Here is a 15,579-nt window from a genome sequence, read left to right as displayed (position 1 = left end):
TGAACAAACATCTCAGACGACTTGCAAGCATCTCCCATCCTCATAGTCACCGCCACGTCGCGAGATGTGTCAAGCTGAGTGCCTTTCTTACAACAAGAAAACCGTTAAGACTTGATCGCTAAGGGGAGGTAGGTGCTGGGTTAAACCTTCAGATTTCCGAGCCTTTGTGTCTCTGATCTCCTTGGTGGACCTCTTTTTATCGGGAGCGAGAGGCCTGCAACTAATACAGGAAGTTATACTACTGCTGTGCTGCAATATTAAACCTGGCAAGAGAAGTGGAAAACCAGCCTTATCACTGCCAGGTTCAGTAAATTCAAGGGGTTCCTTGTCGGTTTCTCTGCCGCGTATCCAAAGTTATGTGCCATTGCGTGGTCTAGTAGATCGTCCTGAGAACTACAAACAGCCATCTTCGACTCGGCCGGTGATGTTTCATGACGCAGGAATGTAGGCGAACTGGCCCGAAGTGAGGCTCAAATATGCCGGCACGTATCAGCTAAGCATCCGTCCAGGGACTGGCGCCTCACAACTCCAGTCTCTCTGATGGATCCGGAGCTTTTTCGACCTTGCAATCACCAAACTTAGGTAATATCCCCAACGGATCAGAGGCTCTCTCGGAGGACCTTGCGCCTTGCAAATATCGTCTATCCAGCTCCTCCCCGAGCTCTTTATGAGTGATTTTGAGATCAAGCCAGTGCTGATTGGTAACGTTCTTGTCAAATTTCCAAATATTGCAGCCATTGCACTTGTCTTCTCCTAATAGAGTGATGGTGTTGTATCCGTACTCGTTACCGAACTTGAAGTACTCGCCGAGGCCACCCACAGCATAGAGCATTGCAGCCGGGTCGAAAGACCACCGCGGCTGGTAGTACGTGTACAGTATATACGCCGCCCGTACAGGGTCAGTCTTGGGTCCGTCGGCCATGAGAGGGCCGCCAGAGAGAGCCGGGCCCCCAAGCTTGAAGCCGGCGTACACAATGGGGGTTTTCCAGTGGTGGATCACGTGCGCCGTCTCGTAAGGGTCGTCGCCCCAAAAGTTGAACTCGAATCCGTTTGGGTAGTCCCCGCCCATAACGACGAGCTCCTTCACCTTGGCATTCACCAACTCTGGGCCAGACAAGGGGGAGCGGGAATCCGCGCTGGAGTTTAGGAGGCCGGAGAGGTTGTGCAGGAATCCTATGGAGGCTATGGTGACGGAGTCATCTTCGGCCTCGGAGAGAAGCTTGCGGTACAGATCAACGGGGTCCCAGGCCTCCTCGGCGTCGGAGATGCTTTTGGACCAGTAATTTGCCAGTTTGCTCGCAAACTCGCCGGCTCGCTTGGCCCTGTTGTCGAAGAATGGCACATCGTTCAGCGGGCGGCGGCCACCGACGGGGACTTGAGCGTGGCCGTATTGGTTGAGGATGGCTGATGCCGCCAGGACTGAATATGAGGATTGTGAGTTGATGTTGACTCCCAGAAGATTGACTTCCGGAGATGTGGCGGCAAGAAGAAGAGCTGCGGCATCGCTAGAAGCCTGTTAGTCCAGATTCGAAATCAATGGGAAAGGGTCCAGGAGGAGAGAAGCTTTACTCGCAGTCGCTGAATAGGTCGGTATCAACAATAAGGTTCTTGCGGGCCGACGAGATAGTGGTGAAGATGGTGAACACCGTCAACAGGCACGCAATGATTGTCGACATGACAAACCCTTCGTTAGGCAGGTGCCTTGATGTCGATTGTATCTGACGGGGTACTGGTCAATGCCTTGGCACAAGCAGGACGATGCTTCACGATCGTCCCATGCAATGTTTCTATTCCCGGGTCCAGCTGCTAGAATAGGGGAGGAGAGCGCGGGGAAGAACCTGGGTCCGGCCAGCTGATGCCCACTGGTAAGTCTGCTGACCGGCACCTTGCTCCAGGTACCTTATCTTATCAGCCGCAGATGTTTCGAGCAGTGACCGCTCCCGAGGTGGGCTTTGCCGGTTTTAGCGTCTCCGGCCGCCGTCAGAGATGGCCTTCCCCGCTAACGGCCGCTGTGGGCCCGAGGAAACTGAAGTTGCAGATTGGCCTCGTGTTTCGGGCACCCATCGAGTTCTCCCGAAACATTTGATTCTCTCTTGAAAGCCAAACTTTAAATCTGTTGTCTTCTTAGGCGCCCACTGATCTCCACCGTTAAGACAGGAATTAGATCTCCGAGTTGCCTGCCTGACGGTACAGAGCTCCATACACGACGTCTCGACTTTCCAAGCTGCTTCTCTTCCTGCATTTACCAGCCCTGGACGGCAACTCCTCGACGAGCACATGCAGCATGCGCAGCTCTCCTCCATTTGAGCAATGTCGATGACGCACGAGGCATACCCCTCCTCAAGTTCGGCCCAGGGATGCAACCAACAACCACCTCGAACCGGATGAGACAATGCGCTTCTTGCCCGGGCTACGAGCAGATCCCCCACACTTTTAACCCACCAGGATGACTCTACCCATTTCCCTCCACCCCGCAGCCAGCAGAATGCAAATCGGCATGTCTCCCAGCCGCCGCAGAAGGCAGTCCTAGCAGTTGTGGGTCAAGTGGTAGTTTGAATCTGTAAAATGATTGGATTATTGCTTGACTCAAAAGATCTATGGATAATCTGGGTTGTATCTAATTACGGAATGACCGTTGACGGGGTGCCCGATGTGGCCCTCCCACCACCCATCCGAGCTTCGCCTCTCGCAGCCGCATGGTCAGCGAAACCAATCATGGCCGCAAGAACCTTTCACCGCACGGATTGCGCCATTCTGGCTGGGTACGACGTGGGGACCAGGGCCGTCTGAATATATCCGGCGGCTACATCCAAACCTGCAAAGTGTGGCGACCGCGTGCTGTACATAGGGCGCTGATCTCCCGTGAGCCTCTTCGATCCTGAGCCCTGAAATCTTTGTGGTGGTTCCTTGCTCTCTTGTAAGACGCCAAGGTTGCTCTAGTCAGGTCGTCAATTTCGCGTCGCGTCGCGTTGCAATTCCCTCTTTTCTCGGATACCTTACACAGACAGTCGAGCCGAGATGGGCACCGACACAGATACAGATCCCGCGAGGAAGCTCGACGCAGCGCAAAAGGTCGACTCGCGCGCTACGGCGGCTCACGATGGGAGCATTGACGTCCACGGCATCGATGATGCTGCAATCATTCCCAAGGGTGCCCTGGATCCCGTCTACGAGGCCAAGGCCCGTGTCCTGAATCGCGCTGTATGTCGCTCTCTGGGACCAGGTTGAAGACTAAATGATACCGTCGCTGACTTCAGTCTTCAGATCCAGGATATCGGCATGGGATGGTACCAATGGCAGCTCTTCATCGTCGTCGGATTCGGTTGGGCAAGTGACAACCTCTGGCCGATTGTAACGTCTCTCATCTTCACTCCAATCACCAACGAATTCGGCCCGTCACGCCCGCCCTTACTTACGCTGTCTCAAAATATCGGCCTCCTGGCTGGCGCCATGTTTTGGGGCTTCGGCTGCGACCTGTTTGGTAGAAAACTGGCATTCAATCTGACCCTCGGTCTTACTGCCTTCTGGGGTATGATTGCTGCCGGCGCGCCCAATTTCGCAGGTATCGGCATCTTCGCTGCATTCTGGTCGTTTGGTGTCGGAGGCAATCTCCCTGTCGATTCGGCCATCTTCATCGAGTTTCTTCCTGGAACCCATCAGTACCTGTTGACTGTCCTTTCTATCGACTGGGCCATCGCCCAGGTCATTGCAACACTCATCGCATGGCCCCTCCTCGGTAATCTTACCTGCCAAGAAGGCGCGACTTGTACCAAAGCCAACAACATGGGTTGGCGATACTTCTTAATCACCATCGGCGGCCTGACTCTGCTTATGTTCCTGGTTCGATTCGTCCTCTTTACCATCTACGAGTCGCCCAAGTATCTCATGGGCAAAGGCCGCGACGAAGATGCAGTCCGAATCGTTCACGAAGTCGCGAGACGAAACGGGAAGCTCACGTCCTTGTCGGTCGAGGATCTCAAGGCATGCGAGCCGGAAGGATACGTTGCGCGCACTGACGCTGCCACAGCGGTCAAACGAAATCTGGAGAAGCTTGATACAAGCCGCATACGCGTGCTCTTCTCGACTCGCCGTCTAGCTCTGAGCACTGGCACAATCATGGCCATCTGGGCGCTGATCGGCCTCGGGTACCCTCTCTACAACGCCTTCATCCCGTATATCCAGGCCACGCGAGGAGCAGAACTAGGCGATGGCAGTACCTACCTGACCTATCGCAACAGTCTGATCATCGCAGTGCTGGGCGTGCCCGGAGCGCTACTCGGTGGCTGGTTGGTTGAGTTGCCAGCGCTGGGGCGCAAAGGCACCCTCGCCATCAGCACTGTCCTCACCGGTGTATTCCTCTACTGTTCTACCACGGCTATGAATAGCAATGCGCTGCTGGGCTGGAACTGCGCGTTCAACTTTTGCAGCAACATCATGTACGCGGTGCTTTACGGCTTCACCCCAGAGCTCTTCCCCACTCCACAGCGCGGCACCGGCAACGCGCTCACGGCAACCTGCAACCGCATTTTCGGGATAATGGCTGTAAGTGATGTTGGTGTGACGACCGGAAGATATTTGCTGATAGAAATGTGACAGCCAATTGTCGCCATGTTCGCTAACCTGAAGACGTCGGCTCCTGTTTACACCAGCGGTGCGCTCTTCATCGCAGCCGGACTTTTGGTGCTTATATTACCGTTTGAGTCACGAGGCAAGGCTGCATTGTAATCGATCGTGGACGTCTAGATAATTTGTTAGTGTCTTGTGTCAGGCACATTAGAAACAATGCCGGGCTCCATCCTTCCTGTCGGGAAAGGGTTACAATATGTGCCGGCTTCTGCTCGTATGTACTGATCATCGCCGTGGCGGGTTTCTTTTATGATGTGTCCGACGGTTCATGTTTGCATGAGGCCGTTCCGGAGTTCGGCCATTGCCCGCGGAGCCGGACAACTGCATATCTAATGATCCCCAGTTTGCACAGCCGTCCTCTTGGCAAGTGTGATTAGGGAGCCTCCAACCCGAACATCGGCAATCCAGTATGAAACCGTGGACCCATCACCATTTGTCGGAGAGATTCTATACGTCAATGGCAGATGGCATATCTCGCTACGGGGCCAAAAGTCTTGGCGGCATGGCCACCGTTATCTGCACCCACGGGGACTTCCCCTCTTTCCCCTCATAATTCCTACTGAGCTGCCTCATCCAGTTTCGTTGCCAATGTTGACACCATATCGAATGAGACCTCGACGAGAGCCTTGATGGCTTCCACTGCCGGTCGGTACCGGCAGTTTCTCCGGCCTTGTTGGAATTACCAATTGAAGGCTCCGGAATGAGATCAGCCAAGCCAATGGTCATGTCAGGAACGGTCTTCCGCCACGCGTTGACGAGCTATTTTCTGCGGCGCGGTGCTACGCTACCCGTTGCGACCTTTGGAAGATGAGAGGGTTGAAAAGGGGTTCGAAGCCGCCCTTCTCTGAAATCACCCTGTGAGATTCCAGCGCGCTGCTTTGGTCTCACACAAGCCTCACGTTGTCCTACACGATGGTCGCTACATCTCGCCTGAGCCTGCTGGGCCTGTCTTTACTCTCTTTAGCTCAGGCGGCTCAGTATGGGTACAACCACGTAACAGTACGCAAGGACACGGACATTGTCGCCGTCAACTTCAAGGACGTTGAGGGCGTCGACTTGCTGTCGCCCGCATTTCTGACCCCGGACACGATTCCCGAAGGCTTCTCTAAGGGCACAAAGGGTCCGACGGGTGACGATATACTTGGTGAGCTTCAAAGAGTCGCTTTGGATCATAATTGCTCACTATTTCAAAGACTCTTTTGTTCAAGACTTGGCCGAGAAAAACGACTGGCTGACCTACAACAAAGCCAACTTCACTTCGGAGGAAGGCCGGCCTTTTCCTTACCTACATCTGTCTTCTACAAAGTTGTCTCGCAGGGTTTCAAACTCGACTGGCAAGGTCCGCGTCTGGGTTCAAGGTGCCGTTCACGGCAATGAGCCAGCCGGCGATCAGTCGCTCCTGGCCCTACTGGGAGCCCTGGATGCAAACCAGACATGGGCCGCGTCGCTTCTCGAGAAGCTCGACATCATCATCTTGCCTCGATACAACCCCGACGGCGTCGCCTACTTCCAGCGCACCTTGGCCAGCAACTATGATCCCAACCGCGACCACGTGAAGCTCGCCCGGAAGCAAACCCGCGACATCAAATCCCTCTTTGGCGAGTTCAGCCCCCACGTCGCCATCGACATGCACGAGTACAGCGCCACCGCCCGCTACGGAAGCTACTACCACGCCCCCGACGGCCTCTTCTCCGCCGCCAAGAACCTCAACATCCACCCAGACATCCGCGCGCTGTCCGAGGAGGTCTTTGCCAAGAACATTGGCTCGGCCATGGAGGCCAGGGGCCTGCGCTGGGAACCCTACGTGACCGGGTCCACCAGCACCAACCCGGCGTTCAAGCCAACCTTCGCCGAGGCCGGCTCAGACGCCAAGATTGGCCGCAACGCCATGGGCCTCACGCAGTGCGTTACCTTCCTCATCGAGATGCGGGGCATCTACCTCGCGGACCAGGAGTTCCAGCGCCGCACCGTCGCCGGCCTGACGATGGCCTCGAGCATCCTGCAGACCGCCGCGGACAATGCCGAGAAGGTGTACACGACCATCGAGTCTTCCATTGCCGACTTTTCGTCATCCACTTCTGAGATCGTTGTCACAGACTCGTCGCCGCTCGTCCAGCGCACGTTTCAAATGGTCAACATCAACAACGGCTCCGTGACCGACGTGCCCATCAACTTCCGCTCAACCACCCCGGTAACGGCCAACATCACCCGCGCCCGCCCTGAAGCCTATCTCATCCCCGTCGCCTGGGCCGACCTGGCGGAGCGCCTGCGTGTGTCTGGTCTGGAGGTCAAGACCCTGAGGGAGCCGTATGTGGGTACTGTGGAGGCGTACAGCATCACATCCGCCGCGTTGGAGACAGAGTACTACGAAGGTGTCGTCCGCGCTGCGGTGACGACCCAGTCGCTTGCAAAGGAGGTGGACTTGCCTGCTGGTAGCTTCCTCGTCAGCACGAAGCAGAAGAACGCCGCTCTTGCGTTTGTGGCGCTCGAGCCGGAGAATATTGATTCGTATGCCAGTTTCAATATCGTGCCAGTTGAGCAGGGTGATGAGTACCCCATCTACAGAGTGTTGGCTTCATAGCGACGGCTTGAGACAACTAGATATTCTAATACAAATGTGTAAAAACTACCTTGATGAATGAAAAGACTTTCCGAATGAGCCCTATATTGCAAGTGCAGGTAAACATACATCACGCCTCAATCCTATGCCGCCACTCGATACTCCCAACATCCTCCCTCCCTGTCATGAAGCGCACCCCGCACCGTAACATCTCCGCGAGCACCTCCATCTCCCCTTCGTCTCTGGGCCCGTAGATCATGAGATACGAGTCGGCGAGGTGCATCCTGTTGGCGAGGAGGGACCCCTTGGGCAGCGAGAGGCGATGGCGCTCGGCCCAGCCCTTGGTGATTGCGACTTTGGCGTCGGCAGGGGAGAGGTAGAGGTGAATGGAGAGGTCGCCGTGGTGGTGGCCTACCTCGCCGCGGGCGATGGTTGTCGTGGAGGTGGCCGGGGCGGAGGCGAGGATTTGGGAGGAGACGAAGAGGGCTGGGTTGCTGCGTTCGTAGAGGGAGAGTTTTGTGGTTAGCAGGGTTGGGTTTTGGGAGGCTGCGTTTGAGAAGAGGTTTTTGATATACTGTACCCTGTGTCAGCTCTTACACACTCGATAAAGGGGGGGTTCCATGTTGAAGCTGGATTACCTCTCTCATCGCCTCGGGCGCATGCTGACTCAGCTGGCGATGCGGCACGATCCCGCCCAATTCGGCCCTTCCTCCTTTCCTCTCGGGTAGGTTCTTGATCTCATCATGGGAGCCTTCGTCGGGGTAATCTCCCGTCCATGTGGCTGAGGCCTTGGAGAGCGCAAAGGGGCGCAGGCCGAGGGTGACGAGGAGCCAGCCGGCGAGGTTGTGGGGGACGCCGCCGGGGCCGAGGGCGATGTAGGCGCGATAGTCGCGGTAGGCGGCCCAGGCGAGGAGGGATGTGGTGAAGGAGGTTAGAACGGTCGTGAGGAGGGGACGGCGGGCGAGGACGCGGGTGAGCAGGGGTTGCAGGGTTTGTGTGAGGGTTGTGGACGACATTAGGTTGTCTTGCGAATTTTTGTTCTCTTTGAATTATGTAGCTGAGAGGCGTGAGAGACGAGAACGATGTTGAAGTTGAGAATGATTCAGTGAAAGGGTGAAAGAAGGGGGGGGAAGATGGTGTCTGTGCTCGAGGCTGAGATCGGAGACGTCGGGACTTTGGGGAAGAGCGGGCGAGAGGTCCGGGGAAGTGGGGTTAGTCAGCCGGAGGGCTGTGCAAATACAACTGGCCGGATGCCGGGTATCTTACCCGCCATCTGCACAGCCAATCTCACACTACCGAGAGCAGCAGACATCAAAATTTGTCCAAGGATAGCGGTGACCTGTGCATTGAGTTTGGCAGATATGGCAAAACTGTCTTGGCCGGATCTTTGCCATGATTCAAAAGAGACGAAGAGCGATTTAGTTGAACTGTGTAGAGACAAAGAGACTACTGACGTTGCGACTAGGAAATACGGTAAGAGACCCCGACCTCAGAACCATGAGCCCACATAACTTGCCGCAGACTTGATCTTCTCCCACAGCCAGACGAAAGTATCCTTTACAGTTCCCCAGATACTTGAGAGCATGCTCGTGATCCATCCCCAAAGTCGTTCCCAAGGCACCAGATAGGTTGCCGCTGCTGCCGCTGCCGCTGTCCCAACGCCCACACCGGCCGCGCAAGCTGCCCCTGCGGCGCCGATACTGACATAGCCAACTGCAAGCTTGAGACCCAGTGGTCCAGTGATGAAGACCCCGCTGGAATTGAACCAAACGACACCACCTGCTGCACCGTACCCAGCTACCAATCCCACGACAGCGGCAAACAATGCCTTCAACTTCTTAAGTCCGCCTTCTCCAGCAGGGGGGCCAGTGTTAGGGGTTGGGGGCGACTCTGGTGCAGATGAACTCTGGGGGTTTTGGATGTGTGTAACTTCTCTCAGGGTATTGACGATTTCCTCCTTGACCTCAAGTGTAGGCGGAGTTATACACTTTTGGTCCCGAACCCAGGCTTGTGCGTCATAATTAGCAGGTTTCTCTCTATACGGGAAGTAGCAGCCGAAGAAGTGCACAAGCTCGTGAGTGGCGTGGGCAATGCGGTTACGGTAACCCCAGCTATCGCTGTTCTCGGAGCAATACGTCGATTTCTCGTCGATGCGAAGTTTGTAGGGAGTGTTTCGTTGAAATATGCCAGAGATTTTGATGAAGACACTCTTTACAACCGATGAAATCTGGTAGCAAATCGATTGGATGACGGAGCTGACGACGATGCGGAGGTGTTTACACTCCAATCCACGTTTCTTGTTGATCTCTTGCTCAATGACTTTCTGGAGTGCTCCCGCGTTGCAAATGAAGATGCGTCGAGCTGATCATTACCGTAACATTCCATTTAGTGATATGAACCATTTTTCAATATTGGAGCAGGGCTGGGGACATGAATGCATCTTACAAGTTCTGGCTTTGGACTCCATCAGTCTCATGATTTTAAGATGTCCCTCCTGCTTAGGATGGACAACTGCGATTACCAAGGTGTTTTCCATCTGAGCCTCAAATGCGCATTGTTTCCAGACTTCACTGGCTTCTGTCTCGTGGATATCTTTTCCTGAGAACGAGGTTGACGCAGGCTTCTTTGTCGATCCTCGAGTTCCTTGGCGCTGAGGAACAGTTGGCCTTCGTTGGGCTCTTGCAGGTGAAGGCATTGAGAATGATCTCGGGGGCGCCGACTTCTCCCACGATGCTGATGCTCTGGCCATGGCTTTGAGCAAGGAGAATGCTGCGGAATGGCGGCTTTTATGATGCTGAAGGATTGGGAATGAAGATTCTACTGTCGAGAAAGAGGGTAAGGAGACGGCTCGGCTAGGCCCTCTTTTATAGACGATTTTCCGACAACCTTGGGCACCGCCGCGGTCGTGGCGGTACTCTTTGCAACTTCGAGTCGGATGGCAATCCCGTGCTTCAAGATTCTAGACCCTCGACAGAGAATGAGAAGAAACACGCAAGTACAGCTTAGAGGCATCAGCAATGACCACGTTGGTCTCACAGAGGCGGGGATGAGATGCAACTATTTCAAGAGGGCTTAGGATCGATCTAATGATTACCACCCATTCCTGCCGGGTACATGGTGCGACTGCGCAGGCTACCGACTTGCATATGAGGGTTTAGGACTGAATCAATCATCAGTCAGACCCCGCGAGCATCTTGACCGACCACCTCCACACGTTGCCAAAAATGAGGCTGTTTCCACATGTTGCCTGACTGTTGGGCGCCATTACATGCAAAGGGATTTTCGCATCATCTCCACTTCGATTGCAATACTTCTTGAAGCCTGGACTTTGTTGAGATTTTTTTCCGTATTTGAATGCCATTTGTTTTAGGCTTGAGATGAGGTCTACATTCTCTTCTTCTGAATGCTCACTCGATAACCATGGATTGGACACCAAATAATTCTGTTCAAACGTTCCCTCTGTGCGACGAGCCTCAGGAGTTCCACGATGCGGCTACGGAGTACAATGACCAGTCATTTGAGAATCAGCTAAATCAATATCATCCCCGGAACATGTTTCCTCTGGACCTTGCTCTCACGGTTCCCTCACAGGACGATCCGGGCTTCCACGAATCGCTCCTGCAGCCTGGAGACTGCAATATGGGCGATTTCCCTGTCATCTTCGAACAGTCTATCAACCAGATGTGTCCCCCCAACATGGATTTTCAAAACACCATCGATCATTCGGGACTCTCCCATCTCAACGCCAACGGCTGGGATCCAGGAAGCAGCGATATTACTCCTCAACATCAGAATACCTGGTATTATTCTGGGGAACCATCAGAGATGATTCCTCAAGAGCGTCAAGTGGGTGATGTGTCATTCATGATCCAGACGAACGACTTCGATGTCAATGTCGAGCCACGAGACAGCGGTTGGCTCTCCGCCACCCCAAATCAATCTCTGATATGGGATACCACCGTGTCGTCTTCAGGAGCTCCGTCACTTTTCAGGGCCACACCTTATTCCAGACAGATGAGCTCCAACGAGATGGCAGTGATGTGCGATGACCAGTCCTCCGCGGGACCCAGCACAACACAGTCTGCAATTCAGCTGCCAACAACCCGAAAGGCGATACGCAGTGCAAAGAAGTCGACATATTCTGACGGGAAATGGGACGAACTGCGAAAAGACCATCTCAACCGTCTTTACATCCAGGAGAACCATACTCTGGACGAGGTGGTGTTTGAGCTGGCGGTGATACACAACATTGAGATTGGGTATATCTATCACGTGAAGCTGATACCCTTGGACGAAGAGTTTCTGACTAGACTTAGGAAATCGACCATCGAGAGAAGACTTAAGAAGTGGTCAGAATTTTCAAAAAACAATGCCCGTCAGCTGTCTCAACAAAACATCTCCACGCGCCGACGTCCAGCATCAGCCTTGACATTTGTCAAATCCAATTCGACTTCTTCTATTGGACAATATCCCTTTGCCTCTCTGAATCAGGCAAGACGACAAGCGGAAGTCGACCGAATACGGGACCTATCCCCCGCAACGTATCTCCATCAAGAAAAGATGTTCCACGCGCTGGATCAGCTCGTCAAAGGCCTCCTTGCCTCGGGCAAGAAAAGCTGGAGAGTTTATCCCGTGCGACCCATCTCTTTCATGGCCGACGGCGGGGACGAAGCGGCACGCGGTAAATCCTCGCAAGACTGGGAATCCCTCATCGAGAAATGCCGCGGCATGGCGACCCTCGCCGATTCATCACAGTTTGGCGAGGTCCGATCGGTCTTTGGCAATGTGTTGGCATCGACCAAACGGATCGTGCAGACCTGCACGCCAGACTTTCTGGTGTCCTTTTGGAAGGTCTGCATTGCCCTCTTCCAAGTCCGGATTGGAGGGCGACGAGACTATCTGTGCCTGCGGCTTTTCCTTCACAACCTCGGGGCCCAGCTCGTCAGATCGCCCTCGGTGGGAGGACATCATGCCGTCACCACCTTTGTGTCATCGTTGATAGGTGTCATAGAGTCAGAGCCGCTCGACCTCAAGGTCACACTCGGCTTGGCCTACTGGAAGGCCATTCATGTGCTCGCAAGCATACTAGGCGGCGACCACGCTATTGTCCTCAACATGACCACCCATTGCATTCGACACTGGTCGGGCAGATTTACGCCACAGAGGCACGTTCTCGAGTCTGCTTACGAGGGGCTCCTATCCAGAGAATCCCCGGTTTCTCCGGCTCTTTCCCAGAGAGATATTTCTCTGCGGTTAGATCTCCTGTACGCCGTGTCCATGAGGAAGAACTACTCCCCAGACGTATTCCGACGAGCCGACGACCTCTGGAGCATGACCCGCGATATCAGCCTGGGCAAGGCAACCACCGGCCGTCTCCGCCCGACCGTCATCACCCGCGCCTTTGACTTTACGACTGAATTGCTGACGGCTCACCACCTCGAGGCGGCAAGCAATGCAAGAGAGTCAGACGCTGTAGAGGCCAGCCAGGCCATGGTATTCGGGTGTCTAGACACAGCCGTAGAGATACTGCGAAAGGGCAGCCTCGAGTGCCAGATTCGGGCAGTGGCGTTTTCGAAGCGACTAGAGGTCCATCTCAGGGCTTCGGGGCGGAAGACGCAGGCGGTAGCCGAGAGAGATCGGGGACGCGACCTACGGCTCGGCATCAAGAGGGTCGTGATGGCACCGTCCTGGGTTCCGAGCTTTGAGCCCACGATGCGCAAAACGACGTCACGTCGCCGAGCGCCGACAAAGGCTGCCTGGGCCGCTGAAAAGCGTCGACTCCGCATCAAAAGCCGAGATAACTTGGTATGTATGCTTCAGATAGAGGGGCACACGCAAATCTCTGCGTGAGCTTGATGGTCGCCCTGCACTGGACATTGCGTGTCATGTACTCTCTGAATTGCTTCTTTGCAAGTAATATAGTCCAAGTCCCTATTGGAAATGTGCAAGTCTTTGTCCCCGTAAAGAAAATCTATACAATCCCCTTGTCTCTGGCTCAACGGCTTTGATCGCCTACAAATTGTTCCCGCGTGCTTCTTTCAACACATTTCTCTCGATTCTGAGTCATATGTAAATTACCGCAGAAATAAGAACACTGAGCTTGAGAGGGAGAACAAATATCTCAATCATTTCCCTGCTTTCCGACATGACACCAAAGCCATGTATAAGAAGACAAATAGGTAAATACGTAAACGTTAAAGCTTCAAAGATACAATATAAACCATAACTCATCATCTCGAGACACTGGCATCTCTCTCTAGAGCATCATTCCCACCCAATATCGACCATACGACACACATAGCCCTTTAAACAGCCTTGACATCTCACACGAGGCCTTGATTCCTCACCTTACAATGGACCAATTTAAAAAGCTTACCCGCCGCGTAACCACCAGCCTAAAAGACAGCCCCCCCTCATCACCAACACCCCCAAACCCAAAAAGCGTATTCTCAACAACTCCACCTCCCCTCCTCCGCCGCCTCTCCCACCGCATTACCAACAGCCTCACCAGCCTCACCAGCCTCACCGACAAACCCCCCTCCTCGCCAATCTACAAGCCCCCCAAAAGCGAATCCTCCACGCTGATAGCCCCCCGGGTCCGCAGCCTCTCCCGCCGCGGCGGCACAAAACCAATCCCCCACCTCCCCCACCGCATCCCGGACCCGGACCCCACGCAGCCTACCCCAGGCGGAAGAGGCACAACAAACGCCGGCTCCCTCCGGCGCGTCCGCGAAAAGTATATACGATGGACACCCCGCCCCGACGGCGAATGGGACGCCCACTGGAAAGGCGCCAGCATCCCCTCGGCCAACCAGGCCCTCGCCATGCTGGAATGGTACGCCGTCCACGGCGTCTACGCATTCCCCGTGATCCACGCCGTCTCGCGCTTGAGCTGTGGCGCGACAAACGCCTTCTTCCTCGTCGAGTTCGAGCCGGATTCCAAGGCACGGCGACTACCGCAACAGGTCATCCTTCGAATCAGCCTGCCCGTCTGCCCCCGCGAAAAGCTCGAGTCCGAGGTCGCGACCATGGTTTTCGCCAAGCAGGTGTCCCCGGCCTTAGTTCCTCAGATCCTCGTCTTTGACTCGATTGGTCGGAACCCGCTGGGGTTGGAGTGGATGATTATGGAGCTGCGTACCGGCTTCCCGCTGCTCAGCGCGATCGAGGAGAGTCACATCCTCACGGCATACGACTTACACCTGGTCAAGCCGGATACCGGCTTGGATGGGTTTATAGACATATCGCCCGAGGCCATGCCGCCCCTGAATGAGGAGGATGCGAGAGCCATCGGAAGAGAAGTACAAATCTTTCTCTCTAGGCTGCAGAGCGCCGAGCCGGCCGTCACGTATAAGTACATTGGCAGTCTGCGTATCGACTGGTCAAAGAAAGAATTCTTCACTGGCCCTATAGTTCACCCTCACTTCTACAGCGCTGATAGATATTGGCAGGTGCAGGACAACGGCCCGTTCAGGTCGATTGACGATTACATCAACGCCTACACGGCGGCCTGGGAGCCCGAACTCAAAAGCTCTCCTGATGTGAATCAACGCATCAGGAAATTGCGGGAGGTTTCCCTGGACATGACAGGGCGTCTTAGCTTCAGTGTAGCTAATCACTGGACAGTAGAAGCTAGTCATGGCAGCGTGAATGGCTGGACCGTGACGTTGGTCCATCCTGACCCCCACCCAGGTACCATCCTCTTCGACGGGAAACGGAAATTGGCAACCGTCCTGGGATGGGAGAATGCGGTGGTAATACCAGCGCCGCTGCGAAACCTTCCTGTGGCGTTGGACCAGGTGATGCAAGGATATGGGGTGGCAGAGGCCATTGAACCTATGCAAGTAAAGGTACGAGACGCATTGCCCGTGAGCAAAAGGTATGTGGAAATTTCGTCGGTGCGTGGATGGGCGAAGAGGAACGTTTCTGAGTCATTGGAGCCTGTGATGGGTTTCCAAGGAGGAGTAGATGCCTCGATGCAAGCATTGAAGATGGCGTGTGAAGGCATGATGGAGAAGCGAGGTAAGGATTGGATTGCGGATGTCCATTTTGAGCTCTTTGGCCACGTGTACGGGAAGAAATATTACGAGCTCTACCCTGTTACGAATCACTAGGTGAAGCCTCCTGAGCCCAGAGAGCTTGGGCGAAACGAAAGAAAATCATAGACAACTTCACAGCCACGGTTTTGCCAGACTCACGTCTGGAAACTCATGCCTGGAGCGATGCAGCGCAAGGGTACCTAGTGGAAGCCTCCGAAAAATTCTGCGCCACCCCTGTGCAGTCAAATGGACGAGATCGAAGCAGATCTCGGGTGACGGCTGTCAGGAGGTTGTGCTCCGGGAACCTACCATCCATCACGTCGAGTAGGCATAAGGCTTGGCAAGGTACCCTTGCGC

General features: G+C 54.6%; 7 protein-coding genes across 7 annotated transcripts; 4 read left to right on the top strand and 3 right to left on the bottom strand.

Moving 5' to 3' along the window:
- Nucleotides 1-520: 520 nt before the first annotated feature.
- On the bottom strand, nucleotides 521-1,676 carry CORC01_00968 (inosine/uridine-preferring nucleoside hydrolase; the record flags this gene model as incomplete). The annotated part of the gene is made up of 2 exons (XM_022612624.1): nucleotides 521-1,505; nucleotides 1,570-1,676. The coding sequence occupies 2 exons, from the start codon at nucleotides 1,674-1,676 to the stop codon at nucleotides 521-523; spliced, it is 1,092 nt and encodes a 363-aa protein (XP_022480785.1).
- A 1,342-nt stretch (nucleotides 1,677-3,018) lies between these two features.
- CORC01_00967 (major facilitator superfamily transporter) lies at nucleotides 3,019-4,725 on the top strand (the record flags this gene model as incomplete). The annotated part of the gene is made up of 3 exons (XM_022612623.1): nucleotides 3,019-3,201; nucleotides 3,265-4,542; nucleotides 4,597-4,725. The coding sequence occupies 3 exons, from the start codon at nucleotides 3,019-3,021 to the stop codon at nucleotides 4,723-4,725; spliced, it is 1,590 nt and encodes a 529-aa protein (XP_022480784.1).
- Nucleotides 4,726-5,538: 813 nt separating this feature from the next.
- Nucleotides 5,539-7,207, top strand: CORC01_00966 (carboxypeptidase; the record flags this gene model as incomplete). The annotated part of the gene is made up of 2 exons (XM_022612622.1): nucleotides 5,539-5,770; nucleotides 5,820-7,207. 2 exons carry the CDS (start codon nucleotides 5,539-5,541, stop codon nucleotides 7,205-7,207), a joined length of 1,620 nt encoding a protein of 539 aa, XP_022480783.1.
- A 109-nt stretch (nucleotides 7,208-7,316) lies between these two features.
- On the bottom strand, nucleotides 7,317-8,202 carry CORC01_00965 (uncharacterized protein; the record flags this gene model as incomplete). The annotated part of the gene is made up of 2 exons (XM_022612621.1): nucleotides 7,317-7,760; nucleotides 7,825-8,202. 2 exons carry the CDS (start codon nucleotides 8,200-8,202, stop codon nucleotides 7,317-7,319), a joined length of 822 nt encoding a protein of 273 aa, XP_022480782.1.
- Nucleotides 8,203-8,675: 473 nt separating this feature from the next.
- Nucleotides 8,676-9,935, bottom strand: CORC01_00964 (uncharacterized protein; the record flags this gene model as incomplete). The annotated part of the gene is made up of 2 exons (XM_022612620.1): nucleotides 8,676-9,547; nucleotides 9,632-9,935. The coding sequence occupies 2 exons, from the start codon at nucleotides 9,933-9,935 to the stop codon at nucleotides 8,676-8,678; spliced, it is 1,176 nt and encodes a 391-aa protein (XP_022480781.1).
- Nucleotides 9,936-10,606: 671 nt separating this feature from the next.
- On the top strand, nucleotides 10,607-13,036 carry CORC01_00963 (uncharacterized protein; the record flags this gene model as incomplete). The annotated part of the gene is made up of 1 exon (XM_022612619.1): nucleotides 10,607-13,036. One exon carries the CDS (start codon nucleotides 10,607-10,609, stop codon nucleotides 13,034-13,036), a length of 2,430 nt encoding a protein of 809 aa, XP_022480780.1.
- Nucleotides 13,037-13,539: 503 nt separating this feature from the next.
- On the top strand, nucleotides 13,540-15,297 carry CORC01_00962 (uncharacterized protein; the record flags this gene model as incomplete). Its single annotated transcript, XM_022612618.1, has 1 exon — nucleotides 13,540-15,297. One exon carries the CDS (start codon nucleotides 13,540-13,542, stop codon nucleotides 15,295-15,297), a length of 1,758 nt encoding a protein of 585 aa, XP_022480779.1.
- Between the last annotated feature and the right edge of the window lie 282 nt (nucleotides 15,298-15,579).

This window comes from Colletotrichum orchidophilum (genome assembly GCF_001831195.1).
Source record: "Colletotrichum orchidophilum strain IMI 309357 chromosome Unknown Scaffold_5.1, whole genome shotgun sequence".
In the NCBI taxonomy this organism is placed as follows: domain Eukaryota; kingdom Fungi; phylum Ascomycota; class Sordariomycetes; order Glomerellales; family Glomerellaceae; genus Colletotrichum; species Colletotrichum orchidophilum.
Note: the sequence above shows the minus strand (reverse complement) of the source record. Positions and strands in the feature narration are given on the sequence as shown.